Source organism: Papio anubis, unplaced genomic scaffold, assembly GCF_008728515.1.
Source record: "Papio anubis isolate 15944 unplaced genomic scaffold, Panubis1.0 scaffold242, whole genome shotgun sequence".
In the NCBI taxonomy this organism is placed as follows: Eukaryota; Metazoa; Chordata; class Mammalia; order Primates; family Cercopithecidae; genus Papio; species Papio anubis.
In genome coordinates, this window is record NW_022162480.1 from 44,461 (window position 1) to 59,726 (window position 15,266).

At 38.3% G+C, this 15,266-nt stretch overlaps 1 protein-coding gene across 4 annotated transcripts in view; it reads left to right on the plus strand.

Moving 5' to 3' along the window:
- Positions 1-15,266, plus strand: part of LOC101003343 (DENN domain-containing protein 4C) — a 79,230-nt gene that overhangs the window by 41,685 nt on the left and 22,279 nt on the right. For all 4 annotated transcript variants that reach the window (XM_031661739.1, XM_031661741.1, XM_031661740.1 and 1 more), the window contains 6 exons: positions 941-1,063; positions 2,560-2,706; positions 5,859-7,024; positions 10,891-11,068; positions 12,249-12,358; positions 12,657-12,832. In XM_031661739.1, the coding sequence (XP_031517599.1) occupies positions 941-1,063; positions 2,560-2,706; positions 5,859-7,024; positions 10,891-11,068; positions 12,249-12,358; positions 12,657-12,832 (1,900 nt within the window). The remainder of the gene's footprint in view (positions 1-940; positions 1,064-2,559; positions 2,707-5,858; positions 7,025-10,890; positions 11,069-12,248; positions 12,359-12,656; positions 12,833-15,266) is intronic.

Here is a 15,266-nt window from a genome sequence, read left to right on the forward strand (position 1 = left end):
CACAACAAAATGTTCTAGCTCAATCTTATACCTTCTCTGTCTGAGCTCTGGAATCAGCCATTTCTTCAGGGACCCCAGGTTCTTGCTCATGGGGAATAGATTTTAGAAGCCAAGATTTGGGATCACTGTTACCACAGTGTTACTGCTTCTAAACTTTTTTCCTAAGCTAGAAAATATGTGTACTGTACATAAAAAAGAATTTCAGAATTGTCACACCCATTTCTCTGTGAAAAACAAACCTACTAAGCAGTTCAGGATTTGACTATTACTCTTAGGCTTAAGGTGGATATTCAAAATAATGTGTTCAAAGTTACTTGGATTAGTCCTCCCCTGGCCCTTTCAGTGGGGTTATATTATTCATGGGAAATATAGTTGGCTTCATTTGTTTCCATTTGTATTCAGTTGCACCCCCTTTATCTTACTAATTTTTTTTAACATGCAGAAGTGTATTGTATCTCCAGAGATAAAAACAATACCATAAGCTATACATAGAGAAGTTTTATCCCTCTTTATTCATTGCATCTTATTTCCCCCCAACCGTGGTAGGTAACCATCTTTACTGTTTCCTGGTTTATTTTTCCTGCATTTCTTTTTGCAAAAGTAAGCAGATGTATGTGTGTTTTTTTCTTACAGGGAAGGTAGCATTCTGTAGACACTCTTCAAAAGACACTTTTCCAAACATCTTGTCTACATCTTTTTAATTTACAGATGAAGAAATTAAGATGTAGTGCTTCCAAATGTGTTTAGTCTTTGATGTTCCTGTTTCTACTGTTCTTTGCGGCTTATCATTATTTTTAAAATGTTCTGTGTTCCTTGTGTGCTTTCTTGTCTTTTGTCTAACCGTAATTGTGTAGGTCAGTGGAATTTTCTTTTGATATTTTATATATGAATTATAAGTATATGAAAACATTTATATGTAAGTCTGCATTCTTTTTAACAGGTGGTCAGTCTGACCAAGGATATGGGTCTAAGGATGAACTTATAAAGGATGATGCAGAAATTCATGTGCCTGAAGAACAAGCAACAAGAGAATTGATAACTAAAACAAAAATGCAAACAGAAGGTTAAGTCCTGATATTTACGAACTTTACTTAGAATAATACCTGCATTATTAATAATTAAAAGTTTATCTTAGTTGATAGCTTTGATGATTATTTTCACAAATGTAAGGTCTGGCTCCTAAGATGCTATGTACTTAACAGTACATATAAGGTAGATTTTGGTAGTCTCTGAAGTTTTAAAATTTAAGAGACTTTGTTTCTTTTTCTTTTTCTTTTCTTTTTTTTTTTTGTTTTAGAGACAGAGTCTTGCTCTCTCACCTAGGCTGAGTGCAGTGGCGAGAACATGTCTTACTGCAGCCCTGGTCTCCTGGCCTCATGATCCTCCTGCCTCAGTCCCCTGTCAGCTGGGACCACAGGCACATGCAACCATGCCCAGCTAATTTTTTTATGTTTTGTAGAGACAATGTCTCGCCATGTTGCCCGGCTAGTCTTGACCTCCTGAACTTAAGTGATCTTCCCGCCTCAGCCTCCCAAAGTGCTGGGATTACAGGTGTGAGCCACCACACTCTGTAGGTCAGCCCTTAATTTTGCAGGAAAGTATGACCCATTGAGGTATTTGCCATATTTACATAACTACTTTTGACAGAACCAGGACTAAACTTTGAGTCATCAAAACTTCTATTTTAGTGCCATTTTTAATTTTGAAAGGCTCTTTCACTAGCAGTCCTTCAAATATCTAGGTGCATAGTTTTCATTGGTAGGTTAAAAATAGTCTATGTGGGCTGGGTGCGGTGGCTCATGCCTGTGATCCCAGCACTTTGGGAGATTGAGGCGGGCAGATCGCTTGAGGCCAGGAGTTCGAGACCAGCCTGGCCAATGTGGTGAAACCCCGTCTCTACTAAAAATACAAAAATTAGCCAGGCATGGTGGCAGACACCTGTAATCCCAGGTACTGGGGAGGCTGAGGCAGGAGAATCGCTTGAACCTGGGAAGCGGAGGTTGCAGTGAGCCGCTACTGTGCCATTGCACTCCAGCCTGGGTGATAAGAGCAAGACTCTATCTCAAAAAAAAAAAAAAGTCTATGTGGTTTTTCCTGTTTTTTATAGGACTCATTAAGGCAGAGATAATTTGTTGTAATAATTTTATGAAAATATGAAGGAATATTTTGGCTTATGGAATAAGAAAGACACTCTTCCTGTTCTCTTTCACAAAAGTATACTTTATTTAATGTTACTTATTTTATACTCCAGAGTTTTGGAGAAGCAAGCCCCTCTCCTGCTTGCCAAGTGATGAGAAGAACTGAAGACCAGAGACTTTATTGATTCACTAAAGAACTTTTATGTTAGGATTATTGAATGGTTAAACAAAGCATTTCAGTTAATGGCAGCATTTATGGCATAAAGTAAACCAGACACAGTCTATTTTACTTTGTGTCTAAAGTAAAATAGACACACTGACTGTTGGAGAAAAATACATACAATATGTAAAAGTCAGTATATGGTTTCTGTTTAATATTGGCAAAAGTAGGAATGATAACATCCAAATTTTTTTTTTCCAGAGGTGTGTGATGCCTCTGCTATTGTGGCAAAACATTCACAACCTAGTCCAGAGCCTCACAGTCCTACTGAATCTCCTGCATGGGGCAGCAGTATTGTGAAAGTTCCGTCTGGTATATTTGATATCAACAGCAGGAAAAGTAGCACCGGTAAGTCTTTACATTTTGGTTATTAAATATTTAAAATAAACGTCTATAGACACGTATGTGTCTTTAATGACATTAAATTTTTGACTTAATTGTAATGAACATGCTAAAGAGCCAGAAGGGACTTTTGAATTCTCTAAATCAGCTAAAGAAATTGAAAATATTGTTATTTAAAGGTGTTTGATTTTTAAAAGAAGTATTTAGTGTGTTTAATTGTTATTTAGAATACCCTTTCCTGTTGTGGTGCCTGTTCTCCATTTGGCCACTCTTTCTCATTTTAGATAATGAGAAAGTGTACTTGTAGGGCTTCCTGTATGCATCATGAACAGAGAGGCAGTGATGTGATCAAATTCCAGAGGGCTTATGAGTGGCCGGTTAATTCCTATCACTGAAGGGAAATGGAAGAAAAAGATTCACGTCATTTCCGCTCTACACAGATATGCCAGTGGGTCTTTGATTTTGGCCATTGTTATAGGTACCCCAAGCCACTTTTTATTTGTGATTATTGTACTAAATAACTCTGTGTGTATGACTCCCTTGAATTTGAGTTTTCTACTTTCATTATATATAGGCCTCCCAAGACTCTTCTGGCACACGTCTAAGTATATGATTTTAAAAGACGATGAAATTGGCCTGCATCCTTTGCCCTTCATTAGTGGTGGCTGCAGTTCACTTTTCTAAAGTTGACTGTCTTGTCTGAAGATGTATCTATTGTATGACTTTACAGAAATTAATTTGTTCAGCTTCTTAAACCAATGTAAAAGTACTCCTGTTCTTAAAGTCTTTTCTCTTTGTATTTACCGTGACTCTGAGTTTCACTCATTACTTGTTTGGTTAGTGCTCAAGAGGTGGTGGGGCTAAAGGTTTTTTGAGAAAATAATTGATATATACATTGCAGATCCCATTTTCCCAACCTCTTGATAGCAGAGATGCTGGGGAAAAGGAGGGAAGAGTTTTCTTTGTCAGAGGCTTAGCGTCCTCTCAAAATATTGAACTGGACATTGTGGACTGCTGTGTTTCCTTCCCTTTTTAACTTATTTTCATATTAAGAATGAAGGGTGAGGATAATGGGGCTTTTGTCAGTATAGCAATTTTTTTTTTTAACATTGAATAAAATGTGCTGTTAAATTCCTGGAAATACTGTGAGAACCAGTAATATTTGCAAAGATTTGTTTCTCAAATATTGGGAACAGCTTTCAAAGCAGGTACATATTTTGAGTTGTAAAATAGGCTAGTTTAATTCCCATGAAGGCTTAAAAGAATATCTCTAAATGCTTATTCTGATTAATTTATATAATTATGATTATTAGTACTAACTTGAAAGATTAAAAAGAACCTTGAAATCAATCTTGAAGTTTAAAAGAAAGATCTTTTCTAAGACAGCTTTTTTCCTTGAAGCTCCCAGGCATTTTTATGCTTTTTAACAAAACAAATGATGTGACTACAGTAAAAAGCAATGGATAAAAAAGAAAACAAAGGAAAAGAAAAACACAAATGAGAATCCTAAATATGAATAATTCAGGCTGCTATACAATTCCATAGACTAGATGGCTTATAAACAACAGAAATTTATTTCTGCCAGGCTCAGTGGCTTATGCCTGTAATCCCAGCAATTTGGCAGGCTGGAGGGGAAGATCACTTGAGGCCATGAGATTGAGGCTGCAGTGAGCCATGATTGCACCACTATACTCCAGCCTAGGTGACAGAGTAAGGCCCTAACTTTATTTGTTTGTTTTTGAGACAGACTCTCACTCTGTCACTTAGGCTGGAGTGTAGTGGCGCAGTCGTGGCTCACTGCAGCCTCAGCTTCCTGGGCTCAAGCAATCGAGGATTCTCCTGCCTCAGTCCCCCAAGTAGCTGGAACTACCGCGCCACCACGTCTGGCTAATTTTTGTATTTTTTTTCTGGAGACAGGGTTTCTCCATGTTGCCCAGGCTGGTCTCGAGCTCCTGAGCTCAGGTGATCCACCTGCTTCAGCTTCCCAAAGTGCTGGGATTACAGGTGTAAGCCACCGTGCCCAGCCTGACTCTAACTTAAAAAAAAAAAAAAAAGAAAAAAGAAAAGAAAGAAATTTATTTCTTACAGTTCTAGGGTCTGGAAAGTCCAGGATTAGGGTGTTAGCATGGTGAGTTCTGCAGAGGGCCCTCTTCCAGGTTGCAGACTGCTAACTTACTGTATCCTTGTACAGCAGAGAAGGAGAGAGCTCTCCTTCTCTAAGGGCTCTAATCCCATTCATCAGGGTTCCGTTTTCATAATCAAATTATCTTTCAAAGGCCCTGCCTCCTAATACCATCACACTGGGGGTTAGGATTTCAGCATGTGGATTTTGAGGGACACAAACATTCAGTCTGTAACAGGAAGACTTAAGTTCTAATAATGATTCAAATAGGAAATAATAGCTTTTGGAGTGAAACAAATTGCATGGTAGCAAAGAGTAAAAGACTGCTTTCTTCTTCCAAAGCTGGGGGAAGCTGCTGTGGCCATTAGCATATTTTTTCTCTACCTGATCAAATAAGACTGACTTCTGTGAAGGCTGGGATTATGTCTGTTTTATTTGCCTTTGTATTCCTAGCACCTCATATAGTGGATACTACTAGACCTTTAGATATTTGTTGAAGAAATGGATATATCTGAGTAATTTTTTAACCACTCAGGTTTTATCAGCCTTCTTAGAATTTTCCAGTGCTAGGCATTCCATTCCGGATTCTTTTACTTTGCAGCAGTAAGACTTTGAGTATAGCAAATACACAGTTCCTCTGCGATTACAAATTTGCTTTTTGCAGAGTAGATTCCTGGCAAGTATTTGTTGAATTGGATACAAAACTAAGATGGAAGAGATTCTTTCTTTTTTTGTATTTCAGTGAACAACACAGGTATATCCACCTATCATATGTTGCATGATTTGTTTTTTTAAATGGGTGTTTATATACATACAGGATGAAAGACTGATTATACATTAAAATGTTATCTCTGGGAGGCAGGTTTAAATAGCTCTTCCAGAGCACTTTTTTAAATACCTTCTTTATGGCCTCTAAATTTTCTGGATCTTTTATTCTGAGTATATGTCACATTCATAATCAGGAAAACAATAAACATTTTAACAAAAGTTAACTTGGAAAATAGATTCATCGTTAATATTTTACTTTCCCTTTTAGGTAGTATATCAAATGTGCTGGTTTCTACTCAAGATCCAGTTGAAGATGCAGTCTTTGGCGAAGCTACTAATCTCAAGAAGAATGGTGATAGAGGAGAAAAAAGACAAAAGCATTTTCCTGAGAGAAGTTGTAGTTTTAGTTCTGAAAGTCGAGCAGGAATGTTGCTTAAGAAGAATAGTTTGGATTCAAATTCAAGTGAAATGGCTATCATGATGGGAGCAGATGCTAAGATTCTCACAGCAGCATTGACATGTCCTAAGACTTCTCCACTTCATATCACAAGAACCCATACCTTTGAGAATGTTAGCTGTCACCTACCTGATAGTAGGACTTGTGTGTCTGAAAGTACTTGGAATCCTGAGTACAGATCATCTCCGGTGCCAGAGATGCTTGAGGAAAGCCAAGAACTCCTTGAGCCTGTGACTGATGATATACCTAAAACTACTGCAACAGAGGATACATATGAGAGTCTACTAAGTGATAGTAACAGTAATCAGTCCAGAGACTTGAAAACAGGATCCAAAGATCTGAGGAATAAGAGAAGTAGTTTATATGGTATTGCTAAGGAGGTTGAGAGGGAAGATGTTGAAACTGGACTAGATCCTTTGTCTCTTTTAGCCACTGAATGTTCAGGGGGAGAAACTCTTGATTCTGAAGATAAGTTGTTTTCTCCAGTTATTGCACGTAATCTGGCTGATGAAATAGAAAGCTATATGAACCTAAAAAGTCCCCTAGGTAGTAAATCTTCTAGTATGGAATTACATGGAGAGGAAAACAGAGAGTCTGGCATGACTACTGCATTTATTCATGCTCTAGAGAGGAGATCAAGCCTACCTTTAGATCATGGTTCACCAGCACAGGAAAATCCTGAAAGTGAGAAAAGCTCGCCTGCAGTGTCCAGGTCTAAAACTTTTACTGGGCGTTTCAAGCAGCAAACCCCCTCTCGAACTCATAAAGAACGTTCAACTTCTTTGTCAGCACTGATACGTTCTTCGCCACATGGCTCGTTGGGTTCTGTAGTAAATTCTTTGTCAGGACTAAAGCTGGATAATATACTCTCAGGGCCCAAGATAGATGTCCTAAAATCTGGTATGAAACAAGCAGCGACTGTAGCCAGTAAGATGTGGGTAGCTGTTGCATCTGCCTACAGCTACTCAGATGATGAGGTAAGAAAGCTTTATGTGTGTAGTCTGTCTGTTATTGGAATGTTTATAGTATCTTTCTAGAAATATATATATTATTGTTAAGAGATTTCTGTGCCCAGGCTGGAGTGCAGTGGCGTGATCTTGGCTGTCTGCAACCTCTGCCTCCCGGGTTTGAGTCATTCTCTTGCCTCACCCTCCTGAGTAGCTGGGACTATAGGGATATGCCACCATGCCCAGCTAATTTTTGTATTTTTAGTAGAGCTGAGGTTTCACCATGTTGGCCAGGCTGGTCTTGAACTCCTGACCTCAGGTGATCCACCTGTATCAGCCTCCCAAAGTGCTGGGATTACAGGCATGAGCCAACGTGCCTGGCTGATTTCTGGTAACTTTGGTTTTTATATTTTATGTAGTCTATCTGATATTGGAATGTTTGTATATCTTTTTAAAAATATATGAAGGATTATTAAGAGAGTGCTGGTAACTTTGGTTTTCATATTTAAAAACTATGCATATTTGTTTTCTTTCTTGAAGTAACTTGAACCATATATGTAAGGAAGTTAATAATATAGAAATAGAATATCAGGACCATTTTATAATTCCATAGACTAGTCTAAACTAAAACATGATTTATTTCTTTGAAAGCTCTAATGATTAGTGTTTGAAGTTAATAAAAATGCCATATTATATTTGTGTAGCATTCACTTTTAAAATAATTTTTACCTATGTAATCTCCTTAATACATATAAAGTCAAGCTGAAGTTTAATCCATAGATTTCATACTACATGGCAAAAATAATTGTCTTTAAAAAACGTTATACACATAGAGTTAATCATTAGATCTTTTGGTAAAAATGAAAGTAAGTTTTGCTTGTTTTACAGAAAAAAATTGAAATTTCACCTTGTATGCAAATAATTGTATAGTATTTGAGGACTTTAGTAGATAAGGCAGATACCTACAATGTTTGCTCTCATTATTTAACAGTGTGTCCTAGGTACTGTTATAAGTTGTATGTCTGCTTTTATATATTAATATATACAAACATATGTATTTGTTTAATTTTCATAGCAACCCCATGAGGGTGGTACTGTTGTTATCCTGATTTTTTAGATGATATTTGAAACTCAGAGAGGCTAACTAGGGAATAGTAGAACTATGACTTGAAGTCAAAGAGATTGGATCTAGAATCCATGCTGTTACCTTAGAAGCAATATCTCAGGAGAAGATACCAAAGAGCAATATATGAAAAGAGATTCAGGTTGGGGGCTATCGGGAAAAAAAGCAAAGCAGGTGATATCTAAGTTAGGATTTGAAGGATAAATTTGACATTTGGGGTTAAAGCTGTAAGAAGAGTGTCAGAAGAGTATATCTAAAAGAATAATGTGAAATGGTATGGAAGCTTAAAGCATCATGCACTTTCAAGATAATATAATCAATTTCAGATTGTTAAAGATCTAAATCGGAATTAGACACATGGGAAAAGACGTTAGACATATAAGCTGGGCGCGGTGGCTCACACCTGTAATCCCGGAACTTTGGGAGGCTGAGGCGGGTAGATCACGAGGTCTGGAGATCGAGACCATCCTGGCTAACACAGTGAAACTCCATCTCTACTAAAAATATAAAAAATTAGCCGAGCGTGGTGGCGGGTGCCTGTAGTCCCAGCTACTCAGGAAGCTGAAGCAGGAGAATGGTGTGAACCCGGGAGGCGGAAGTTGCAGTGAACCGAGATTATGCCACTGTACTCCAGCCTGGGCAACAGAATGAGACTCTGTCTCAAAAAAAAAAAAAAAAAAAGAAAAAAGAAATTAGACATATAAGACTTTTATACCATTTGAAGGAATACTTTATAGACAAAATAATAATTGAATTGAAAGTATGGTATTGAACATTATAAATTAGCTATTTCATATTTAAAGAGCTTACAAGGTCAGTCAAGGGAAGGCAAAATAAAATAACTTCCAAAGTGTCTTAATCTGGCATTATGATAAAAAAGAAAAAAAAGAGTGTATCATTTTATTTTATTTTTTGAGACAGGGGCTTGCTCTGTTACCCAAACTGGAATACAGTGGCACAATCATGGCTTACTGTAGCCTCGACCCCCTGGTCTCAAGCAATCCTCCTGCCTCAGCCTCCTAATTGCTAGGACTACAGGCGTGCACCACCATGACTGCTAATTTTTTATTTTTTGTAGAGATATGGTCTTGCTATGTTGCCCAGGCTGGTCTTGAACTCCTGGGCTCAAGTGTTCCTAGGTCTCCCAAAGTGCTGGGATTCCAGCCATGAGCCACTGCACCTGGCCTTTGTTTTATTTTTGAAATTTTATTGAGGTTGGTTATGAGGACTCATGTCTGTAATCCCAGCACTTTTAGAGGTTGAGGTGAGCATTTGCTTGAGCCCAGGAGTTTGAGACTAGCCTGGGCAACATGGCGAAACCCCATCTATACAAAAAAATTAGCTGGATGTGGTGGCATGTACCTGTAGTCCCAGGTACTCTGGAAGGTGAGGTGGGAGGATAGCTTGAGCCTGGGAGGCAGAGGTTGCGTTGAGCCGAGATCACACCACTGCACTCCAGCCTGGGCGACAGAGACCCTATCTCCCCTACCCCCCAAAAAATTATCTAACTGTTAAAAACAGAAGTACATTCCACAGGGATATTTGGACTTGGAATATATGACACTGTAAATTCCAAGTCACTGTGGATCTTGTCTTGTCTTTTCATTGTTACAGCCCTGGCACCAGTAAGCAGTACCTGGCAAAAGGCAAATAGGATATACCTAATAAATATTTACAAATTAAGGAATAAATTAAAAGTCTATAAAATGTTTTTAACTTGCATCCGCAGTTTAATCTAAGGAAGTAATTAGAAGTGTATGTAAAAATAGAGGAATTTTACCAATGTAATTTATATAAGATTGAAGCATTTTGAATGTTTAAGCAACAGGGGGAGTTAGTAAATAATAGTGTATCAGTAAAACAGATTAGTTCACAGGGGTTTAAATAATTAGAAAATTTAATGACATTAAAATAATTACGTAAGTACAGGTTAAAAATTTGTAAAGATTTATTATATGATTTTATATGTATGTTCTAAATGACTAGAAAGATATATATCAAGATTTTGATTATATTCTCTGACTGTTGATCATAAGTGTTTTTTATTCCTTGTTTTGCTTATCTGTATTTAATTTTTGCAAATCATGTAACATGGTTTTATGGCAAGGAACACACAAATCTTTCGTTTTTAAAGCAAAAAAACCTGATTGTTAAAATGTTTTCTACCTCAAGCTTCAACATTCACTTATGTGGTTAAGAGCTACAGTGTTTGAAACTTTGTTTGTGTTTCGTGGCTCTAATATTGATATTTGTTATTCTGAACATTCAGATTCCTAGCCAAAATTATCACAGCAGCTTTATTTGAAACAACTCATATTATCCATATTTTAAAATTATGTAATTAAAAGTTAAAGAAGTTTAGTAATTTCTGTAAGATTACATATCTAATAAATGGTGGAGAACAAGGTCACAATCTGGCTAACTCAAAAACCCCTACTCATAAACAGGGATTCCTGATTCCATTAGAGACAGTGAGCTCCCTAGAATTCTGTTATTTTATAAGATTCAATATTGAGAGACACCCAGACCTCCCACATACACCTGAGGCACACCACGATCTTTTTTAAAGTATTGTTGCTTATGGCTTGAATGTCTTGGAGTGTGGAAGGGAAATTCCAAATAATAGGAGATTTCAAAATGGTTTTGAAAAATGTGGGGATGATGATTTGTTTAAGGATTATAGAGTTTAATTCTGAAAAGGGTAGAGTGAGTATATTTCAGTGGAGAAGGTATTATTTATGTGTGTGGAATTTTTTTTTTTTTTCAATTAAAGGAGGAAACTAATAGAGATTACAGCTTCCCGGCTGGCCTAGAAGACCATATTTTGGGGGAGAATATATCGCCTAACACAAGTATCTCAGGATTGGTCCCCAGTGAACTTACCCAGAGCAACACAAGCCTTGGCAGTAGCAGCAGTAGTGGAGATGTAGGAAAACTGCATTATCCAACAGGTATGGGGAAGGATTATCCTTTCTTCATTTGCTTTATAATAGTTTTTGCTTTTTTTTTAATTTAAGAGATGGGATTTTGTCATGTTGCCCAGGCTGGTCTCGACCTCCTGATCTCAAGCAATCTGCCTGCCTCAGCCTCCCAAAGTGCTGAGATTACAGGCGAGAGCCACAGCGCCTGGCCTGCCTTTGCTTATTTTAATTTAGATGCTTGTAACTCCCCACTCAATAAGCCCCATTTGTTGAGATGATTGAGAGATTTTTAATAGTAGCCGCCTTATGATCTATTCTGATCTTCTATGATTTATAACTGCTGTGGCCACCTACTGCCTTTGTTTAGTTGTATATATTCGTGGATTATATCATTAGTTCTCAAACTTTGGCATGCATCAGAATAATCTGGGGAATTTGTTTCAAAATATATGCAAATGTCCAAACCTAACGCTAAAACTTCTGAGATTGAATTTGTGAGATGGGGCCTTGGGAATGTGTATTTTTAAGCAGTTCTCTGGGTTAATCAGATGTATACCAGAGTTTGAGAATCTCTAGGATGTGTCATTGAAGTTTCTTACTCCATGCTACTTTTTAAAATTATGATTCTGTTCTTTTTCTCTGACTTTTTACTATAAAAATTTCAAATGTCCGAGCCAGGAATGGTGGCTCATGCTTGTAATCCTAGCACTTTGGGAGGCCGAGGCGGGTGGATTGCCTGAGTTCAGGAGTTCGAGACTAGCCTGGGCAACACAGTGAAATCCCATCTCTACTAAAATACAAAAAAAATTAGCTGAACATGGCAGCATGCGCCTGTAATCCCAGCTACTTGGGAGGCGGAGGCAGGAGAATCACTTGAACCTGGAAGGTGGAGGTTGCAGTGAGCCGAGATTGCACCATTGCACTCCAGCCTGGGCAACAGAGTGAGACTCTGTCTTTAAAAAAAAAAAAAATTTCAAATATCCTGAAAAGTTGAAAGAATTGTATAATGAACAGTTATGTATTTTCCACCTAGATTTAATTAACTGTTGTTAACTTTATCTCTTTCTATGTATGCATACATTTTTATACTGAGCCACTTGAAAAACAATTGCAGACTTTATGATATGTTCCCCCTAAATACTTTGGCATGCATTTTCAAAAAACAAGGACATTCCCTACCTAAGGTGTTATGATGTTTATTCCTTTGTAGGTGAAGTTCCATTTCCAAGAGGCATGAAAGGGCAAGACTTTGAAAAATCAGATCATGGTTCTTCTCAAAATACCAGCATGTCTAGCATCTATCAGAATTGTGCAATGGAGGTAAAAGTTCTATATTCAGTTCATGATAAAGTAGCTGTAAGCATATTTTTATTGCAGAATGGCATTTAACAGGATTCTATGACACCCTTGTGGACAGTATAATAAGTCATTTTGTTGAATTTACTTGATGTCTTACGTAAGACAATGAACTGATAGTTTACCTGTGAAATAAAAGAACTGTTATTAATAATTCCAAATTTGATCAGTAGAATAAATGAAATCCCATTATCTCAAGAGAATGCCTGTTAAGATTAATTTTTATTAAATGGTCTCAGTATCTGCATTTTTCTGTTTTTAGGTTTTGATGTCCAGTTGTTCACAGTGTAGAGCTTGTGGAACTTTAGTTTATGATGAAGAAATTATGGCTGGATGGACAGCAGATGACTCAAATTTGAATACAGCTTGTCCATTCTGTAAAAGCAACTTCTTGCCTCTTCTCAATATAGAATTCAAAGATTTGAGAGGTTCTGCAAGGTTAGTCTTAAAAAGCTCTCTCAAGAAGTAAGTACCCTCAAAAAACATGACTTCTGGGAGAAGACCGAAATATTCATGGTATGCTCCAGGTTTGCCTTCCTGTCTGTCCTTCACCTTCAGTATTTGAGTAGCAAATGTTAGTAATGTGGGAGTCTACTTTACCATGTTATTTAAAGTAGGATTATCAGCTGGGCTCCGTGGCTCATGCTGTAATCTCAACACTTTGTGAGGCCCAGGTGGGAGAATTGCTTGAGGTCAGGAGTTCAAGACCAGCTTGGGCAACATGGCAAGACCCTGTCTCTACAAAAGATTTTTTTTAAATTAGCTGGGCATGGTAGTGTGCACCTGTGGTAGCAGCTACTAGGAAGGCTGACACAGGAGGATCTCTCGAGCCCGAAAGTTTGAAGCTGCAGTGAGTATATATTTTAGAAGAAACAAAGGGGGAAAAAAGGCTTCAATTCTTCTCTTATCACTTGCACTTCCTAGTAGTATTCTGTGCAGTTAAATGACCAAATTCTAGGCAATAGAAAGGAGACTAGCTGATCTATAGTTATACATTAAATAATTGAGAATTTGGTAACTCTGTACTGACCTAAGGAATTATACTTAATATTCCGTTCGTTTTATGGAACAAATTGAACTTTTTATTTCCTGCCTTTAGCTGCTTTATAAAAAATACATTGCCAGGTGTGGTGGCTCACACCTGTAATCCTAGCACTTTGGGAGGACGAGGCGGGTGGATTGCCTGAGCTCAGGAGTTCGAGACCAGGCAACGTGGTGAAACCCCGTCTCTACTAAAATACAAAAAAGTAGTCAGGTGTGGCGGCATGTGCCTATAGTCCCAGCTACTCGGAAGACTGAGGCAGAAGAATTGCTTGAACCTGGGAGGCAGAGGTTGCAGTGAGCTGAGATTGCACCACTGCACTCCAGCCTGGGTGACAGAGTGAGACTCTGTCTCAAAAAAAACCCAAAACATTTAGGCTGGGCACAATGGCTCATGCCTGTAATCCCAGCACTTTGAGAGGCTGAGGCAGGTGGATCACTTGAGGTCAGGAGTTTGAGACCAGCCTGGGCAACATGGCAAAACCCCGTATCTACAAAAAAATACAAAAAGTTAGCCTGACACCATGGCACATGCCTGTAGTCCCAGCTACTCAGGAGGCTGAGGCAGGAGAATGGTTTGAACCCGGGAGGCGGAGTTTGCAGTGAGCTGAGATCACACCGTTTCATTGTAGAGGTGTTTCTTCTCTGTTTTTTCTTTTAGCTTCAGGTGTGGCGCTAAGTCAAATCATACTCTTTAATTCCTGACACACCATCATCTTTGACCTGTGCAAAGGCCCTCTTGTATTTATCCTCCTTTCCTCATTCCCACCCTCATTCCCTCGTTCTACAATGACACTGACTCTGCTAAGTGTCATATATCTAACTTTATCTCTTTTTATTACTCAGTTTAAAATCTGAGTTACTATATGTACATCTAGTTTATTCCTTTTCTGCTACAGAAAGTTAATATATCTTTCTACTTATCCGTTATTCTAGTGTTAGATACTTCAGTTGCTTTCAGTTCTCTGTTATTACAAACACCACTGCAGTAATGCAGTGTACTGCAAAATACATACCCCTTTTGAACTTGTGAAGTAGTTTCTCTAAAAAAACAATAATCCTTGGAGTAAGATCATTTTCATACATGATTTTAGTAAACACAAAATACTGCTTCCTAGATGGCTACACTCCCACAAATAGTACCTAAGAATTCTCATTTCTATATAGCCTTACCAGCATTTGGTATTATCACTTTTTAAATTTTGGCGTTGTTTGAATTTGTCTCAGTACTGACAAATTTGAGTTTCTCTTCATTACTTGTTATTCTAGCCTTTTTTTTTTTTTTTTGGAGACGGAGTTTCACTCTTGTCACCCAGGCTGGAGTCCGGTGGCACGATCTCGGCTCACTACAATATCTGCCTCCCAGGTTGAAGCAATTCTCCTGCCTTAGTCTCCTGAGTAGCTGGGATTACAAGTGCCCACCACCATGCCCAGCTAAGTTTGGTATTTTTAGTAGAGACGGAGTTTGGCCATGCTAGCCAGGCTGGTCTCGAACTCCTGACCTCAGGTGATCCACCCACCTTGGCCTCCCAAAGTGCTGGGATTACAGGCGTGAGCCACTGCATCTGGCCTATTCTAGCATTTTCTGTGAATTGGCTGCTTATGTTCATTGCCTATTTTTCTTTTTTTCTTTTTTTCTTTCTTTTTTTTTTTTTTTGAGATGAGTCTCGCTCTGTCGCCCAGTTGGAGTACAGTGGCACGATCTCGGCTCACTGCAAGCTCCACCTCCCGGGTTCACGCCATTCTCCTGCCTCAGCCTCCTGAGTAGCTGGGACTACAGGCACCCACCACCACGCCCGGCTAATTTTTTTGTATTTTTATTAGAGACTGG